At 40.9% G+C, this 18,508-nt stretch overlaps 1 protein-coding gene across 3 annotated transcripts in view; it reads left to right on the top strand.

Annotated features, from left to right (window-relative positions):
* HNF4G (hepatocyte nuclear factor 4 gamma) overlaps positions 1–18,508 on the top strand; it is an 85,309-nt gene that overhangs the window by 52,601 nt on the left and 14,200 nt on the right. Inside the window, exons 1-4 of one of the 3 annotated variants that reach the window (XM_084848034.1) lie at positions 3,314–3,517; positions 6,409–6,580; positions 9,472–9,566; positions 14,324–14,430. In XM_084848034.1, the coding sequence (XP_084704160.1) occupies positions 3,403–3,517; positions 6,409–6,580; positions 9,472–9,566; positions 14,324–14,430 (489 nt within the window). In that variant the 5' untranslated portion in view covers positions 3,314–3,402. Of the gene's footprint in view, positions 1–3,313; positions 3,518–4,671; positions 4,690–6,408; positions 6,581–9,471; positions 9,567–14,323; positions 14,431–18,508 lie in introns of those variants that run through there. The other 2 variants (XM_084848035.1, XM_084848036.1) reach the window with 2 other exon arrangements.

Genomic DNA, 18,508 nt, shown 5'->3' with positions numbered 1-18,508 from the left:
AATCAGTCAATCCTAAAGGAAATCAACCCTGAGTGCTCATTGGAAGGACAGATACTGAAGCTGAAGCTCAAATATTTTGGCCACCTAATGCGAAGAGAAAACTCTCTGGAAAAGACCCTGATGCTGGGAAAGACTGAAGGCAAAAGGAGAAGGGGACAGCAGAGGATGAGATGGCTAGATAGCATCACCGATGCAATGAATATGAACTTGAGCATGCTCCAGGAGAATGCGCAGGACAGGAAGGTCTGGCGTGCTATGGTCCATGGGGTCACGAAGAGTCGGACATGACTGAACGACTGAACAACAACAACAACAACAACAACATTAAATTATGAACTAAACAAATTTATCCCTCATCCCTACTCCAAAGCACTGTGGTTGGAGAGACCTGGAAACATTATTTCCTGTGATGCTAGTCACATCAGTCACAAAACTACACCCCCAACTCTCCCTACCCCCTCTTCTTGCTCTGGCATCTTACTTATATGGAAAGTTTTGGGAAAAATTAGGGAATTTTTGCAAGGACACTGTCTGTTTCTACCTTGGCCTCTGAATTGCCCATGAGGATTCAGAAGGACCTAGATTCACTTTGGAAGGATTTGGAGGAAGCTTGCTTTGCATTGGTTGAATCCTGAATCAGTCCAAATCAGCTTGATTTGGGATTTGTCTGAATCTGATATATACCCCTAATTTTATAGAGAAATCCAAAACAAAAGGAATAGACTACTGCTATCTTCAGTAATATGTGGCTTTAGCCACCAATACGAAAATTGTGATCATTTACTCCTGCCCAACCTCTCGTTTAGACTTCAATGTGCTCTACGTGGGGTTACCCTTGAAGACAGTTCGGAAGCTGCAGCTGGTACAGAACGTGGCGGCTCGCCTGATTAAAGGCACCTGCCGGCGAGATCACATTACTCCAGTGCTGAAGGAGTTGCACTGGTTACCAGTTGTTTTCTAGGCAAAATTCAAGGTGTTGGTTTTGACCTTTAAAACCTATATGGTTCCAGCCCAGCCTATCTTAAGGAGCACCTCCAGCAACACCAGACAGGCCACTTAACAAGATCAGCCTCGGATGGCCTTCTCTCTGTCCCATCAGCCAGGACAGCTAGACTGGTGTGGACGAGGGAGAGGGCCTTTTCTGTGGTGGCCCCCACTCTGTGGAACCCCCTCCCTAGGGAACTCCATCATGCCTCCTCTTTAATGAACTTCCGCCGTGCATTAAAAACATGGTTGTTCAGGCAGGCATTTGGGGGTGGGTTAGGGTATTTTAGAAAATGTTTTTACTATAGAATTGTATTATTTTAAACTGTTTTATTATATACTCTGTACATCACCCAGAGTGGCTGGGTGACCAGCCAGATGAGTGAGTAATAAATTTAATAAACAAACAAACAAACAAATAAACCCTTGCTGGGTTGGCCTCCTAAAACCCTTCTTCTTTTCCCATGGGAAAAAGAGACAGGGGGGCTGTCCATCTGGGTGCCACTCTGTTGAGCTGTTTTGAGTGCTTCAGCCTAGGGGTGTACGAATTACTTACCCCATTCCGGTCTGGGGCATCCGCGGAGGGGGGAGGCAATCCGTCCCTCCCCCCGGAATTCTCCCCAGCTGGCTCCACTCTGCGGCCGGGCCTGCCTGCAGCCGGACTTCCATCTGCTGCCGGGCTGCGGCCACAAATGGCGGCCACCATAGTGGCCTCCATTTGCGTCCCTGCGTTAGCTGTGATAGGCTACGTAAATACAATGCAAATGTATTTACAAATGGGGCAGCCATTTGTGGCTGCAGACCAGGGGCAGTGGATGGACGGACCAGATGGCTGACACCAGTTAGGGTTCGTCCCGGGACAATTTTGTGGGGTGGCAGGGGGGATTGCTCCGTTCTGCCATGGACTCCAGGGGGCCAGATTCTAAAGAATCTGGCCTCACTGGAGTCCATGGCGGAATTCTCTAACATCCCTACTTCAGCCAAATGGCAGCCAATGAACACCCCACCTCCCTTTCCAATGCAAAAGGGAGCTACGGAGTTTGCCCATTTGGCTTCCATATGGCTGAGTAGGTCTGTGCACCTCAGGTGTGGAGCAACCAAGAAAGTATCCCTTCTCCCTTTCCTGTCTGGAGCAGGAAATCATGAGCCACAGCCCTGCCTCCATGGCTGCTGAATTTGCCACTGAAATTCAAGTAGCAGTTGTAGCATTCCAGTCACCTCAGCAATGCAGCAGCCACATCACTCCCAGACTTCTTCCCAGTGTTGGAACCAGAGAGGGGGCAGGGATTGCTGCACACCTCTGCAGCTTCAAGGCTGGAAAGAAGGCTCGGCTTGTCACACTCATTAGTGGTAGTGGCTCAGTCACCATGGCAAGGGTGGCAAGTGAAAATGTGAATGCCTGAATGTTGCATTTATGGAAACTTTGGATGGCTACTTTGTGCTCGATCAACAACTTCAGATATCTGAGACTCTTTTCTCCATTTGAACAAAGTTCAGAATATATCATGTTAACTATTAATGAGATGCAACAAGCCAGGTTTTAGAGCTCTTGAAGGAGCATATATGATACAGTCAGTACACTGCCAAGTAATGAATTACTTCAATTATCTATGTATGTGGTAGCCTGTTGGTAAATGTTCACAGAATGTGAAGCAGGAGGTCTGATCAGAGTATCTAAGAAGTTAGTTTTTTCCTCATGAAGTAGTGCATTTGTGTGAAATGGGTAGACTTGCAACAAACAAGCACACCGACTAATTTCATAAGGCCTGCTAAAACCGCCTTTGCATCTCTTGGGTCTGCTAGACACAGCTCTCCAGCAAATAATTGTACCTGTGTAGGGGGTACAGGACCAAGCCTGGACCTTGCATTCATTCCCTCGTCTTGCATATAACTTCTAGTATGAAAGGATGTAGGTGCCTATATTCTTGCACACCAGTAGGCCCCATATATTCAACACATGATTCAACCCTTTTTGTGGTGGACGGGTTGTACTGTGTAGACCAGACAATGTGTAGACCAAGTACTGTGTACTTGTAGATCTCTGGGTGATTTGCAGTAGATCATCAAGGATTTGTGAAATAACATAGAAGCGACAAAGTGACTCCCCCTCTCCTGCCCTAAATTCTACTATTGAAATGAAGAAAATTTCATTGTAAGAGTTGATAGGTTGTTGGATAACTCATTTTTGCTTTTGCTTTTAAAAAAAATCAGATTCTTTTAGTTGGTAGCACTTTCAAATTACAAAGCAGTCAAACCAAAGTGCAGGTTGAATATATGTTATAACTCCTCCCACTGCAACATATAAGTGACATGGTTACAGTTAACACTTGGATTATCAATCACTGATTGACAGAAAAACAGAGCGGATTGCATCTTCTACATTGGAAAAGCTGTCATTTTTTAGGTTCACATTCAATAATGAAGATCTCAGAGCCAATTCTGGACATGGATATGGCAAACTACACTGAAGTCTTAGATCCAAGTTATACTAGTTTGGAATTTGAGACAATGCAGGTCTTGTATAATGGGAGTGGTGAGTTTGAATCTTCTCAGAGATGAAAAACTGAGTTTGAGTAGGCAAGAAAGAAAAAGAAATTAACACTGTAAAGGGTTAGCCAAATGTTTCACTATGAATAGTGCAACTGAGGTGTGTTTTGAAAACTGCATTTCTTTCACTCTTTTTCTTTGCACTTCTAAATGCATGATAATAACTTTATAATATCTTGATTATATAAAATATTACAGTAAGCTACCAATGGATCCTAAAGTTATTACTTGCCAGGTTGGAGTTCATTCCATTCATTTAAAAAAAAAAAAATAGTAGTGAATATGTTGCGTCTCTCCTCATATTTTGGTGGTTAGAAATTAGAAGGGACAAGAAGTACCATTTTTAGATGAATGGAATAAATGCATATAGCACAGAATATTAAAGCATAAGATATTGTATTGTAAGAAGCTCTGAGGAGGACATATCACCAAAAGTATTAGTTAAGACAACGTGATAAATCTATTCAGTTTTTGGAATCAGAAAAATCAACAAGTTAGAAATGAGTTATTCTGAGTTGTATAAACAGAATTATGGGGTGGCCTGATCAAATTAAGTATAATGCTAATTAATGTTGAATTTTTAGTTTGGCTTAGTCTTTGGATAACTCTTCAATGGAAGATTGATTTGTGTTTGTTATGGATATATATTTGTCTACATAATCTGAAATAACATAATATTTTAAAAAATAATATTATTTGTGGTGCAGAAATAAAATGCCAGTTCTATGTAATAAAGTAACTGTATGGTAGTGTCATTGGTCAATTAATCAAACAAAGAAAAATGTTCTTTCTGAATTTATTTTATTTACTATAAGATGAATGAGTAACTACCATTGGCAGCTTGGGAATGAGGAATATTTTTGTACATAGTATTTAAAATGACAGTTAAGATACAAATATCCAGAGGGAAAAAATAACTGACTACACAGAAAAATATTCCAATGTCTAATTGCAGCTGATATATTTAATACATGGTAATATTCCAGAGTGTCGATATGCAAACCGGAGTGACTTGTTAATCACAACAACTCTCTAGAAGCTAATGTTTATCTGAGAGAACTTCTTGCTGTTTGATTAGAGTAACATTTTAACTTCAGTTGGGTTGGAATTGTCTGTGTAAAGAATTTTTGCCCCAGTGCAATCAGACTAGTGAGTCAGGTATGAAGGAAACAATATTTAACTTTTCATATATAAATAGATTACCTGTTTGGGCAAGAGATGTGGGTTTGGGCAGGAGATGTGAAACGGAATTTCTGAATAACTTTCTCTATTTAAAACATGTTTGTTCTTCATATCAAATAAGTCAGAGGAACTATAATAGTACTAGTGTAGTTTACTTTAAAAAAAGAAGTATTTCAAAAGGTATTCCACAATCATGTTGCCAAAGATAAATGTAGATTTGATCTGTTGGTATTTATTGTTGGTTATCAATAATGAAAGAGAAATACGATTTTGAGTTGGTACACTTATTTTGCTTTATTTTAAATGCTTATATTTTTCATTGAACTGTGTGTGTGTGTGTGTGTGTGTGTGTGTGTGTATATATATATATATATATATATATATATATATATATATATATTTCTGTTCAACTGAATGAAGGAGAACTAAAACAATGGATGGATATTAATGATAGGCAAATGATAGTAGAAATCTTGGGGAGAAGCCAATCAATTAACTGTCAATTTATATTGTGAAGTTTGATAATTTATAAACTCGATGTTTTTACAAGACCAAAAGTTAATTTTGGTTTAACTATTAATTCTAGTTGAGAAATCTTGAAAATATGAGCTCAGTTGCTAAGTAAGGCTTCCCATGTTGACAGAATGGTGGTATTGTACTGAACACAACTCTGGATACCCCTCTGTGTGTCCTAGTCCTTGTCTCTTAATTGATCTATTATCCTTGCAACAGCAAAAGCAAAAGCAAACACCTTCCCATCAAATTAGTTGAACAAAAATAGTAAGTGAATCATTTACAGTCATGTAAATATATAGCCATAGTGAATTTGTTCCAAATACAGAGATATGTTTTCCCCCCTGGATGCAAAATTTAGGAAGGGGTTTGAACCATGGAGTTGTAGGCCTGCGTGTATGGATCCATCAAGGCTTCCAACCGAGAGTGTTACATGCAGGAACAAAGAAAACACCGCATACGTCTAACACCTGACAGTCAAATGTGGTGCCACTTGCTGGAATAGAATTACATGCATCCACTAAAGAGCTGATAGGTCCTGTCAATTTAGACAGTGTCAAGAGCCTGAATCCAGACACAAACTCAACCAGTAACATTTGGCACTGTCTTAGCCAATCATACCATTTTAGCAGGGGGCTCTTTGCCTGTTTCTCTGTGTCAGAACATGTGGATGGGGCAGGGGGGTGGGGAAGGCCTAGTTATTTATAGTTTCTTTATAGAGGATCTACAGTGTTTGACAGCCACTGTGAAGTCATTTGAAAATTAATGCATGATGATTTTACCAGCCTCTCAGAAAATGTTGCCTTATGGCAGCATCTGTCAATTATTTAAAACTAACAAGGATGTTTAAGCAGTTAGATGCACATGTGGAGCGGGGCAATTGTCTTAGCACTATAACTTCTACAGCAAGGCTTGGAGTTTAACCCCCCCCCCCAATTCATTGTTATGAGCATCATAAATTCTGACAAGTGGGCATGATAGGTTTGAAAGCATTCATTAGAATAACAATCGGAGGTAATTAGGCATGCTGTGTTTTCTGTAGTCTTTAAATGGTAAATGCTAATTAAAAGAGAAGGCCAGTAAAATCTCCAGGCTGGTGTAATTTAGTCACGGTGTTGCATTTCCTTCTCCCACTCCAAAGGTTTTCTCCTAATTATCCACCTTGTTCTTACCGCTCCTCAGAAAGTTGCTCGACCGAGCCACTCGGTATGAACGGTGCAGACAGTGGGGTAGGTGGCCTTTGTGCAATATGTGGAGACAGAGCGACGGGCAAGCATTATGGTGCCTCCAGTTGTGATGGATGCAAGGGGTTCTTCAGACGCAGCATACGGAAGAATCATGTTTACACCTGCAGGTATGAGGACTAACAGATTGAAGGAAAACGTACTTACTTATTTAAAGTATTAGCCTGCCCTTCTTTGTAAATCCAGGATGGATCCCTGAATGTGTATATGGTGAAGACAGATGCAACATAGGGTGAAGACAAATGTAATATTTGAAGCACAGTTGGCAGAGCACCTGCTTAGTGTTCATTGACCTGGTTCACACAACATGACAGCCCACCATGGGTTAATTTACCTACAGGAACTGTTGTGTTGTGCCGGGTACTTGGTGTTCCCGAGGTGTTCCCTCAGCACCACTTTCTGGGTCCTGCCCATAGGAATGAGTACAGCCAAGTCAACACAACATGCCCTGTACCCATTCCTGCCAGATGCCCCAGGATATCATGGTAAATGGTATAAATTAGAAAGCCAGACTGGAAGGGATCAAAATCGTCAGTTTCATCCAGAAACCACTGGAGCTGAGCACTGATGTGCCATCACTGCCATGGTGAAAGAGGTGGGTCCTTTCACTCATATTTCATGTCTCTTAATATTTGCAACACTCCAGTGTTTACTGTAGAAAAGGTTACTTGCTGAATAGTACTCAGTGCATTAAAGACTGAACTGCTTTTCCCAGCAGCCATTTAAATTTCTGGACAAAACTGTTTCATTTGCAAATGACAACAAATGTAAATTTTGATCTGCAGATACTTCTCTGCTAGCAATCTTCACTCTGAGGTTCCTCGCTGCCTTACTGTCCCCTGCTTTATTTTGAGTTCCCATATCTCTGCTATTCCCTCCTGCCCTCTCAAGTATTACTAGATCTCTGCTACAAGGTGCCCTCTGGCATTTTCTTTTATCTCCTTCTCATTTCTCAAGAAGGTTGCCTAGGACTGCTGCCGAGGTTAAAAGGTACTCTCTCTCCTGCTATTACTGTCACTTGACTCAGACCTCTCTTTCGAGATCTTTTGTTATCTTGAGGCTTGCTGGCTCAAATTTATCTATATCTATATATCTTAATATCGAAAACAGTGGAACTTCAGCATGCATCTCTGCATACTTGATTTCAGCCATGGTGGCTGAAATCTATAGCAATTGAACTGCCTGATTATATTGGTCCATTTTAACTTCAGTATTGCACAACCACAGCTAAAGTGATGGTCTAAGCCTGACAAGTCATAGGAAAATATGTAAAATAATAAAAAAAACCCACTAGCCCCAAATACACATTTCCCCCATAGGCTAAGACATGAAAATGTGCATGGGGCGGGGGGGGGGATTTGTGTATTTTTGCAAGTGTGAGTTAGCACAAGTGTGATTTTGTGCAAATTCACGAAATGGGAAAAAATCCGGTCAATGAGCAGATGACAGAACGAAAGGCACCTGACAATCCATGAAATGCAGATGGAATGGATTTTACAAAATCCATACATCCCTAATCTCAGGCTGGAAATATTTCCTAGTTCCAACACAGGGGTCTTACTACTAACAGAGAAGGGTTGTTATTTTAACATATATGTCTTATCAGTGGCCATTAGCCACAATCGTTAAATGGAGCCTACATGAAGAAAGACAGTATATTTCTGAATTCCAGATGGAAGGGACAAACACTGGGGCATTGACTTCTTGCCTTCATGCAAGTGTGGTGTGGTGGTTAGAGTATTGGACCGGGATTCAGGAGATCCACATTCTAGACTGTCCTGTCTAGGTCATGAAGCTCACTGGGTGATTTGGGGCCAGTCACTAAACTACTTCACAGGGTTGTTGTGATGATAAAATGGAGAGGAGGAGGATCATGTACACCATCTTGGGCTACCTGGAGAAAAGGCAGGATATAAATGAAACAAACAAATGAGTAAAGGCAACAGCTCATCCCCTAGATACTTCCAAAAAGCATCTGGTGGCCCCCTGGAATCTGAGAGCTGGATGAGATTAACCATTCTTCCCCAACCTGGTGCCCTCCAGATGTGTCAGACAATAACTCCCATCATTGCCAGCCAGCAGGGCTAATGTTGACTGGGTATGCTGGAAATTGTTGTCTGATACATCTGGAAAGCACCACATTGGGGAAGGATGATAAACAGTTCCTCTGATCCAGCAGGGCTCTCTTAGGGATGATGGACAAATCTGTCAATTTCAGTTTGTCTCAGATTCTCATTTTTCTAATATTATGTTCAGTTCATCCCAAATTTATAGAATTTTTCCAGTCTTAAGTTTGGTTCATCCTGTACTTGGAGAATTTTCTTTAACAACTAGTCTGCGTGAAAATTTGTTTGCATTTTTGTGCTGATTTCTGTTAATGCATATATTTATGTGTACATTTTTACCTGCTATACACATTCTTGCAAGCAATTTTCCTAATCTAATGTACTTTAGAATGTTATTTTCAAAAATATATGCATTTTTGTGTGCACTTTCTCCTAATATATGTGTTAATTGAAACACTCCCATGCAAAATTGGGAGAAGTGAGAATTTGAAATGATAGCCAAGTTTCAGTTCATGTATTGGTTGAAAAGGGTGAAATTAATTTAGCTTGCATTAAAAGGTGCATTGAACAAATTTGTCCCCCATCCCTACTCTTTTTTTGGTTCTTAGTCCTGATCATATGCACCAGCAGAAGAGGATCAAGTTGTAAAAAGAGTCAACCTAAACGTTCGCTAAACTGAGAGCAAAATTTATATGCCTTGCTTTCCCGAGATGATGAATAACCTAATGGGATTTTACTTGCCCATCACAAGGAATTATTCCCTTTAGAAGATTGGCAAAGAGAAATGTTTCAAGGCTGATTAAAGAAAAAATTCCAGTGAAGGTTGATAGTTGGAGACATTGTTTTGACAGTGCCCATTAATTGTTTCAGTCATGCTAATCAGGATCCTCCTGTATTTGCGCTCTAATATATTTACCCTCGATTCTGTCCAACAGATTTAGCCGGCAATGTATTGTTGATAAGGACAAGAGAAATCAATGCAGATACTGTCGTTTAAAAAAGTGTTTTCGTGCTGGGATGAAGAAAGAAGGTAACCTTTTTTTTACCTCCTGTTCAGAGAATAATACTTTATATCAATTAGCAAGAAATAAAATCTATAAGCAAATAACTGATGTGTGTGTATGTGTGTGTGGGTATATCTATATCTCTACCTATATATATATAGCTATATCTATCTATATTTGTGATGCCTTTTGAGAAAATAAGTGATTTTTTTTTTAAAAAAGGAGTAGAAATACATCTCTAATAAGAAGTTGGCTTCTTCTAACAAAACATTATTTCTCCTGCTAGCCATTCTTCCAAAACTACCAGGCTTCACTTTTATTTATTTATTCATTTATTTATTACATTTATATCCCAACTCTTTTCCTCCTTAAGGAACCTAAGGCAGCATATATGATCCTCCTCTCCATTTTTTCCTCACAACAACAACCTTGTGAAGTAAGTTGGGCTGAGTGTCTGTGACTGGCCCAAAGTCACCCAGTGAGCTTCCATGGCTGAGTGGGGATTAGAACCCGGATCTCCAAATTCCCGGTCTAGCACTCTAGCCACTACACCACACTGGCTCTAGGAAAAAAGAAGAAGCCTTAAACTGGATTTCAATCAGCATAACTCCCTAGCCCCTGCACCTCTCTTTCTGAAACTTTGTAGATTTCTTGCCTGGAGACACCTCTATGATATGTGCCATTTTCATACAAATTGATCCCCAAAAACATGGGTGGGGGAGAAGGGAAAGTGAATCACTCACTTTCCCCGCCCCCATTTGAGGATTTCCCTTCTACATAAACCACTGCATCTATCCTTCTGAAACTTCATAGATTTTTTTTTACTTAACTAAGGCCAGCTCTGTGTTGTCTGTCATTTTCAGAAGAATGGCCCACAAGCAACATAGGGGAATAAGTGTTTCCTTTTTTTGGATACCCTCAAAATATAAAAGCACATTACATGTAATGTGTCCTCAAAATATAAAGGCACAAATGTAAAGGGACATTACAACTTTCACAAAAAGTTATCAGAAGTTCTCTTTAAAAAGGTCACATAACATAATAAATTAATAATAATATAATATAATATAATATAATATAATAGTGCATAGCACAAAACCCCCTGCACCTATTTTCCTGACACTGGGTGGGTGTAATCCCCTCCTAATGAGCTACTAGGTCTATGAATTTCATTCACTTCTAACAAACTGGGGAAAAAGTTATAGCCAGGTTTTGATTTCTCATGAGTCAGTGGGAGGCACGAAGCCTCAGATTTCCTAATCTCAACTCAGGTTTGGTACCCGAGGCGAAGCAGATGGCGTCCAAATCAGTCCAAGCTGAATCAGGCCATTTTCTGAAGTGCCAGATCAGGAAGGGCCTGAGTTAAATCTTCTGGTTGGTGCACATCTCTAAATATATATTGATAGTTCCATTTCTTATTGCATTCTTTAACATTCCCCCATAAAAGTGAGTGAGTGAGTGACTGCCATTTACTCTGGTGAGGAAAAGTGTATCTCTGCACTTGGGACAATTTTGTAGTGGGAGAAAACCTGTAGTGCTCACTGTCTTTGACACTGAGGGCCAAACCAGATTTGACATGTAGTTGCATCTTGCATCTTGCAACTTGCATCTTGTATCTTTTTCCTACAGTATTTCATTTCATTTCATTTCTATACCACCCAGGAGCCAAAGCTCTCTGGGCAGTGTACAAAACAAAACTTAAAACCATAAAATACAGTTTTATGTAAAACATAATATAAAACCCTTAAGTTTAAAGCAGAAGCAAAGCAAAGTAAACACCAGAATAAAAGCCAGCAGCAGCATAAAGATCTAAAAACACACTAACACAATGTTTAAAGCTGGAGGACTAATAGGCCTTGGAAAATTAGTCTGGCCTTTTTTTTTTTTTTTTTTAAGGAAAAAACCCCCACAAAGCCTCTGAAGCTGCAATCAGGAATAGATGAGCAGCAGAGACAATGGCAACTCTTTCCCCTGCCCCTTGTCTATTCAAAATAACTCCCAGTGTGCACTGAATTCTGGAATATTTTGGATAAATTGAAGGAGCTTAGTTGGAAGCCAGTTTGTACACTGACACCATAAACAAACAAACAGAATCCCATCTGTTCTGGATTGTACTTGAAGTTGTTGCATGGTGGTTGATTTTCAAGTCAAAATGAAGTAGTGATGCCAAAACTAATAGTGGACTAGGACAAATAATATCTAGCTTGATTTTTCCTTTGTCATGGACACATTTAATGTAGGAACATTGTCAACTCAATTTCAGGCTATTATTAAATTATAACATTGTTTTATTTTCCCTGTGTGGGTGTCTGAGAGACAGACAGACAGAGAGGAACTGCACTCATTGCCTTACTGGATAAGTCTGACACAGATCTACGTATCTGTAAATACAGAAAGGAGCTCCCAAACATTCTCTCGTCCATCACTTTTCACAGAAAATGGCCCTAGTAAATTTAATTTGTCTCTTATTGCATTATGATTTTCCTGACAATCGTATAATGCCTATGTTTTGAACTAGGAATCTAACAGTCCTAAAACCTCAGTCACAGGGCTCTCTTGATGTTTTCTTCATATTTCCATTACTGTTCTGTAATGTATGTATGACCGTCTGATTGTAATCCCAACCCCTCTTAAGTTAAAAGGAAATCCTCTTAAGGCCAGCCCCACCATTAGGCAGAGTGAGGCAACTGTCTCAGGCGGGCAGATGCTGGGGGACAGTAACCCACTGGCCATTTCTCCTGAGCCTCCAAGCCATTCTCCTCTGTTGGAGGACAGAGCTGCAGGTGCCATATGGTCTGTCCTGCACCAGTAGTGCAACTAGCCTACTGCTTGTTGGTTCACATCTAAACTGCTGCCCTCAGGGGCAGTGGAGGACATTGTCCCAGCCTCTCTACTGAAGTAAAATTCAACTGCCAGTATGTGGAAATGGTGGTGGGCATCTTTATCCTTTGCCTCAGGCAGCGGAACGTCTTGGGGTGACCCAGTCAGCTTACACACCTCTGGCAGGGCTTTTCTCCCCATATAAGCCTTGCCTACCCATTCCAACTGAAAGCTAGTTTCCAAACTCCCCAAGCTTGTGAAAAGTTACAGTGCGGGGTGGTTGTAGTAGTAGTAGTCAAGGAACAAAACTACCTGACCAGTTACAGCTAAAATAGCTAGACGAGCACTTCTCATTCTTGTCCTTTATGTTCTTCCTTACTTTCATGTTTTATCAGCTTTCTATGCCAAGGAATACCATTTTACCATATTTTCACCATAGGCGCATCCTCTTTTATTTAAAACATCTGCAAACTAGTAACGAATGTTTATGAGTTACAAGAAAAGACAACAGTTATTTTGGAGAAATGTCTTTTTTCTTTTTTTAAAAAATCCTTTTTTAAATGCAATCCCACCATTTACGCTCGATGACCATAGCAGTGAGGTACCCATCATCTCTCTGATATAATTTTATATTTACAGCTTTAACTACATTTTGTTGTTTAGATGCTGAGTTAAGGAATGAAAAAGATAGCATTTCTCCAGTGAAAAAGGCTGGGGCATCATTCTTGATTCACGTCTGCATGACCATTTATCACTTAGTGTTTATCACTGCACGACATTTCTTATTATGACCTTAATAAAAGGCCCATCAGTGAATGTCCTTGGCCAAGAATCTAGTGCGCCTTCACCATAAAGTGTGTTCATTCTTCATATAAACTGCAGAACACTATATAGTGCGTACAACACATTTTTATTGAAGCATTGGTGCTGGCTCTCAACTTCTCGGATGCAGATTGCTTCCCTAAAAATAACAAACGGATCATTGGAAATGCATCTACTGCTCTTATAAAAGGTTATGAGGTTCTGTGCATGGACTAAAGAAATATGTTGATCAGAACTATGTTTTCTCTCCTTGATGTGACCTTGGACATAAAATAGATTCAGGAAAGCTGATCGGTAGCTTTATTTATCTCTTTCAATTTTGTATTAAAAAGGACATCTTGTTGTTTCACCAGCTTTGCATTCTACCATGCCATTCTCTTCCCAGAGTCTCTTCTATGATTATTTCTGTTCCAAACTATCTGCTCAGAAGTCTGTTATTTAATACTATTGAACATCTCTCAATGTTAGATCCTTAAGGTTCAATGGACTTGGGCTGAAAAGCAATTGGTTGGATCCAGAGTTGCACGGAGTAGAAATCTGCAAATGGAATGATCCCATGGGTGGAACTTGGGCAGGGGAGGTGATTTTCCCCTCTGTAGCCCCCTATCCCCCTGAAAATCTGCTTGGGAAACTGTGTGTGAAGCTTGAGGCTGCAGGGGGGGAAAGGAATTGGTAAAAATTGCCACCCTGCCCCTTCTTCCAGCGGGGAGCTTCCACTGTCCACCAACAGAAGAAGCCCTTTCCTTTGTATGTGTGAGGTGCAACTCTGGATTCAACCCAATGGTCTTTCTTTTTATAGTGTTGAAAATGCTTTGAGATAGATTTAATTTCCTATGGTGTACCCATACATTTCTTTTGTCACAGTCATGTCCGGTTATGCAGGTTTGGAAAATGGTAGAATGACCTGCAAATCATTTTTAGCAGAGGTGGAAGTGAGTTTAGGAGCATTTATTATAATATAAATATAAAATTTTACAAAGAAGGTTTTCTGTTCCTCGTTTGACTCTCATAAATAATATCATGAACAAGTCTAGACAACATGGTCTATGGTTCATACAGTTTCTTAATAATACTTTACAACTGTTCAGCAACATGGTCTGCATGCAAATAAATCACAAATTTGTTGTTTCTCCCCCTCCAGCTGTACAAAATGAACGGGATAGGATAAGTACAAGACGGAGCACATCTGATGGCAGTAACATTCCCTCTATTAACACATTGTCCCAGGCTGAAGTGCTCTCTCGTCAGGTACAACAATTCACTGTCAATGCCTAAGGAGTCACCTTGACCTTCTGAATAGTCTCTGTATCCATTATTTATAAATGCATCTATCCTTTTGTATTTGCAATACTAAAATAAGACAGCAGTTCTCTGAAAAACATTATAGCTTTGTTCAGCTTCTGTAATAACAATGCTTTATACATCGTCCATTTTTAAAATAGTTAATTGTCTGATTAAGGTAAGGCCATTAGCCCCATTAGATGTAATTTGTAAGGAGCCTTATGAAATGTTTCTCCAACCATTGTGAGTTGGACAAATGTCCAGCTTCAAGTTGGTGGAATGTCAAAGGTTGAGAGCCCATTTCTAAAGGTTGATGTCTGCTGTAGCAGTGAAAATAGAGCTTGGCCTGGGAGTGGGAAGGGAGTGGGCAGATACATTGTTGATCACTGTATGTAGCGAAGAACCATATAGAAAATCTTCATGTAGTCAGAAGACACAATACTCAGACTTGTCTTTGGTGTCACTTCTTTCTCTCTTTCTGTCTGAGCTACCACAGGTTTTTCATCCCTTCTTTCTAAGAACTGGCCAGATTGCTCCTCTTTTTCTCCCTATGGCATTCCCTTATCTTTGGCTCTGCCCACTTTTGTCCCCCCCCCTCCTATAGCCCCTTGACCCTGTAGTATGGCTACAGAAGTGACTATAGTATGGCTACAGAAGTGTCAGGAGAAAAGAAAGTCTAAGACTGCAATCCTATTTGCAGTTCCCTGGATGCAAGTCACATTAAACATAACAGGATTTACTTCTGAGTACTACTTCTGAGTAGACATGCATAGGATTGTGCTGTTAGTCTCTAGTGTATATTATGCATATGGGCTAAAGACTCATTATACATGATTGGTATCTGTCTCTCTCCATCCATCACTATATGTTGTTGTTCAGTCGTTCAGTCATGTCCGACTCTTCGTGACCCCATGGACCATAGCACGCCAGGCTTTCCTGTCCTGCGCTCTCTCCCGGAGCGTGCTCAAGTTCATATTCATTGCATCGGTGATGCTATCTAGCCATCTCATCCTCTGCTGTACCCTTCTCCTTTTGCCTTCAGTCTTTCCCAGCATCAGGGTCTTTTCCAGAGAGTTTTCTCTTCACATTAGGTGGCCAAAATATTTGAGCTTCAGCTTCAGTATCTGTCCTTCCAATGAGCACTCAGGGTTGATTTCCTTTAGGATTGACTGATTGGACCTCCTTGCAGTCCAGGGGACTCGTAAGAGTCTTCTCCAGCACCACAGTCCGAAAGCATCAATTCTTTGGCGCTCAGCCTTCCTTATAGTCCAGCTCTCACAGCCATACATTACTACTGGGAAAACCATAGCTTTGCTTAGACGGACCTTTGTCGGCAAGGTGATGTCTCTGCTTCTTACTATGCTGTCTAGGTTGGCCATAGCTTTCCTCCCAAGGAGCAAGCATCTTTTAATTTCATGGCTACAGTCACCGTCTGCGGTGATCTTGAAGCCCAAGAAAATAAAATCTGTCACAGCTTCCATTTCTTCCCCTTCTATACGCCAGGAAGTGATGGGGCCAGATGCCATGATCTTAGTTTTTTTAATGTTGAGTTTCAAACCAGCTTTTGCACTCTCCTCTTTCACCCTCAACAAGAGGCTCTTTAGATCCTCTTCGTTTTCTGCCATTAGGGTGGTATCATCTGCATATCGGAGGTTGTTGATAATTCCCCTGGCAATCTTAATTCCGACCTGTGATTCATCCAACCCGGCGTTTCTCATGATGTACTCTGCATATAAGTTAAATAAGCAGGGCCACAATATGCAGCCTTTTCGTACTCCTTTCCCAATTTTGAACCAATCGGTTGTTCCATGTCTGGTTCTTACTGTTGCTTCTTGACCCTCGTACAGGTTTCTCAGGAGACAGGTAAGGTGGTCTGGTATTCCCATCACTTTAAGAATTTGCCACAATTTGTTGTGATCCACACAATCAAAGGCTTTAGCATAGTCAATGAAGCAGAAATAGACGTTTTTCTGGAATTCTCTTGCTTTCTCCATGATTCAGCGAATGTTGGCGATTTGATCTCTAGTTCCTCTGCCTCTACGAAACCCAGCTTGTAATTCCGGTAGTTCTCGGTTCGCATACTGCTGAAGCCTAGCTTGTAGGATTTTGAGCATCACCTTGCTGGCATGTGAAATGAGCGCAATTGTGTGGTAGTTTGAACACTCTTTGGTGTTGCCCTTCTTTGGAATTGGAATGTAAACTGACCTTCTCCAGTCTTGCGGCCACTGTTGAGTGTTCCAAATTTGTTGGCATATTCAGTGCAGCACTTCAACAGCATCATCTTTTAGGATCTTAAATAGCTCAGCTGGAAGACTGTAATCTCTGCTAGCTTTGTTGTTACTAATGCTTCCTAAGGCCCACTTGACTTCACTCTCGAGGATGTCCGGCTCAAGTTCAGTGACTGCACTATCATGGCTATCAGGGACATTCAGATCTTTCCTCTATAGTTCTTCTGTGTATTCTTTCCGCCTCTTCTGCTTCTGTTATGTCCCTGCCTTCTTTGTCCTTTATCATGCCCGTCTTTGCACAAAACGTTCCCTTGAGATCTCCGATTTTCTTGAAGTGATCTCTAGTCTTTCCCATTCTCTTGTTTTCCTCGATTTCTTTGCATTGTTCATTTAAGAAGGCCTTCTTGTCTCTCCTTGCTATTCTCTGGAACTCTGCATTCAGTTGGCTATATCTTCCCCTTTCTCTCTTGCTTTTCACTTCCCTTCTTTCCTCAGCTACTTGTAAAGCGTCCTCAGACAGCCACTTGGCTTTCTTGCATTTCTTTTTGTTTGGGATGGATTGAGTTGCTGCCTCCTGAACAATGTTATGGACCTCCGTCCATAGATCCTCAGGTACTCTGTCTATCAGGTCTAATCCCTGAAATCTGTTCCTCACCTCCACTGTATATTCATAAGGGTCATACCTTATTGAATTGAGGTCATACCTGAATGGTTTAGTGGTTTTCCCTACGTTCTTCAATTGAAGCCGAAATTTTGCAACAAGAAGCTCATGATCTGAGCCACAGTCAGCTCCAGGTCTTGTTTTTACTGACTGTATAGAGCTTCTCCATCTTTGGCTGCAAAGGACATAGTCAATCTGATTTCGATATTGACCATCTGGTAATGTCCATGTGTAGAGTCGCCTCTTGTGCTGTTGGAAAAGAGTGTTTGCTATGATCAGCATGTTCTCTTGGCAAAACTCTATTAGCTTTTGTCCTGCTTCATTTTGTACACCAAGGCCATGCTTGCCTGTTATCCTGGTGATTTCTTGACTTCCTATTTTAGCATTCCAATCCCCTATGATGAAGAGGACATCTTTTTTTGGTGTTAGTTCTAGAAGGTGTTGTAGGTCTTCATAGAACCGATCAACCTCAGCTTCTTCGGCCTCAGTGGTTGGGGCATAGACTTGAATTACTGTAATGTTGAATGGTTTGCCTTGGATTCGTACTGAGATCATTCTATCGTTTTTGAGATTGTACCCCAGTACTGCTTTTCCCACCCTTTTATTGACTATGAGTGCTACTCCATTTCTTCTAAGGGATTCTTGCCCACAATAGTAGATATGATGGTCACCTGAATTAAATTCGCCCATGCCTGTCCATTTGAGTTCGCTGATTCCCAAGATGTCGATGTTCAATCTTGCCATCTCATGTTTGACCACCTCCAGCTTACCTTGATTCATTGATCTGACATTCCAGGTTCCTAAACAATATTGTTCTTTACAGCATCGGATTTTCTTTTCACCACCAGACACATCCACAGCTGAGTATCCTTTCGGCTTTGGCCCAGCCGCTTCAGTCTTTCTGGCGCTACTTGGAAATACCCTCTGCTCTTCCCTAGTAGTATATTGGACACCTTCCGACCTGAGGGGCTCATCTTCCGGCGTCATGTCTTTTAGCCTTGTGATACGTTCCATGGGGTTTTCTTGGCAAGAATACTGGAGTGGGTTGCCATTTCCTTCTCCAGTGGACCACATTTTGTCAGAACTCTCCGCCATGACCTGTCCGTCTTGGGTGGCCCTGCACGGCATAGCTTATGGCTTCACTGAGTTACGCAAG

This window comes from Heloderma suspectum, chromosome 4 (genome assembly GCF_057233095.1).
Source record: "Heloderma suspectum isolate Gila_16-S chromosome 4, 16-S_ref, whole genome shotgun sequence".
Classification (NCBI taxonomy): domain Eukaryota; kingdom Metazoa; phylum Chordata; class Lepidosauria; order Squamata; family Helodermatidae; genus Heloderma; species Heloderma suspectum.
The sequence above is the reverse complement of the archived record's forward strand: the minus strand, read 5'-3'. Positions and strand labels throughout refer to the sequence as shown.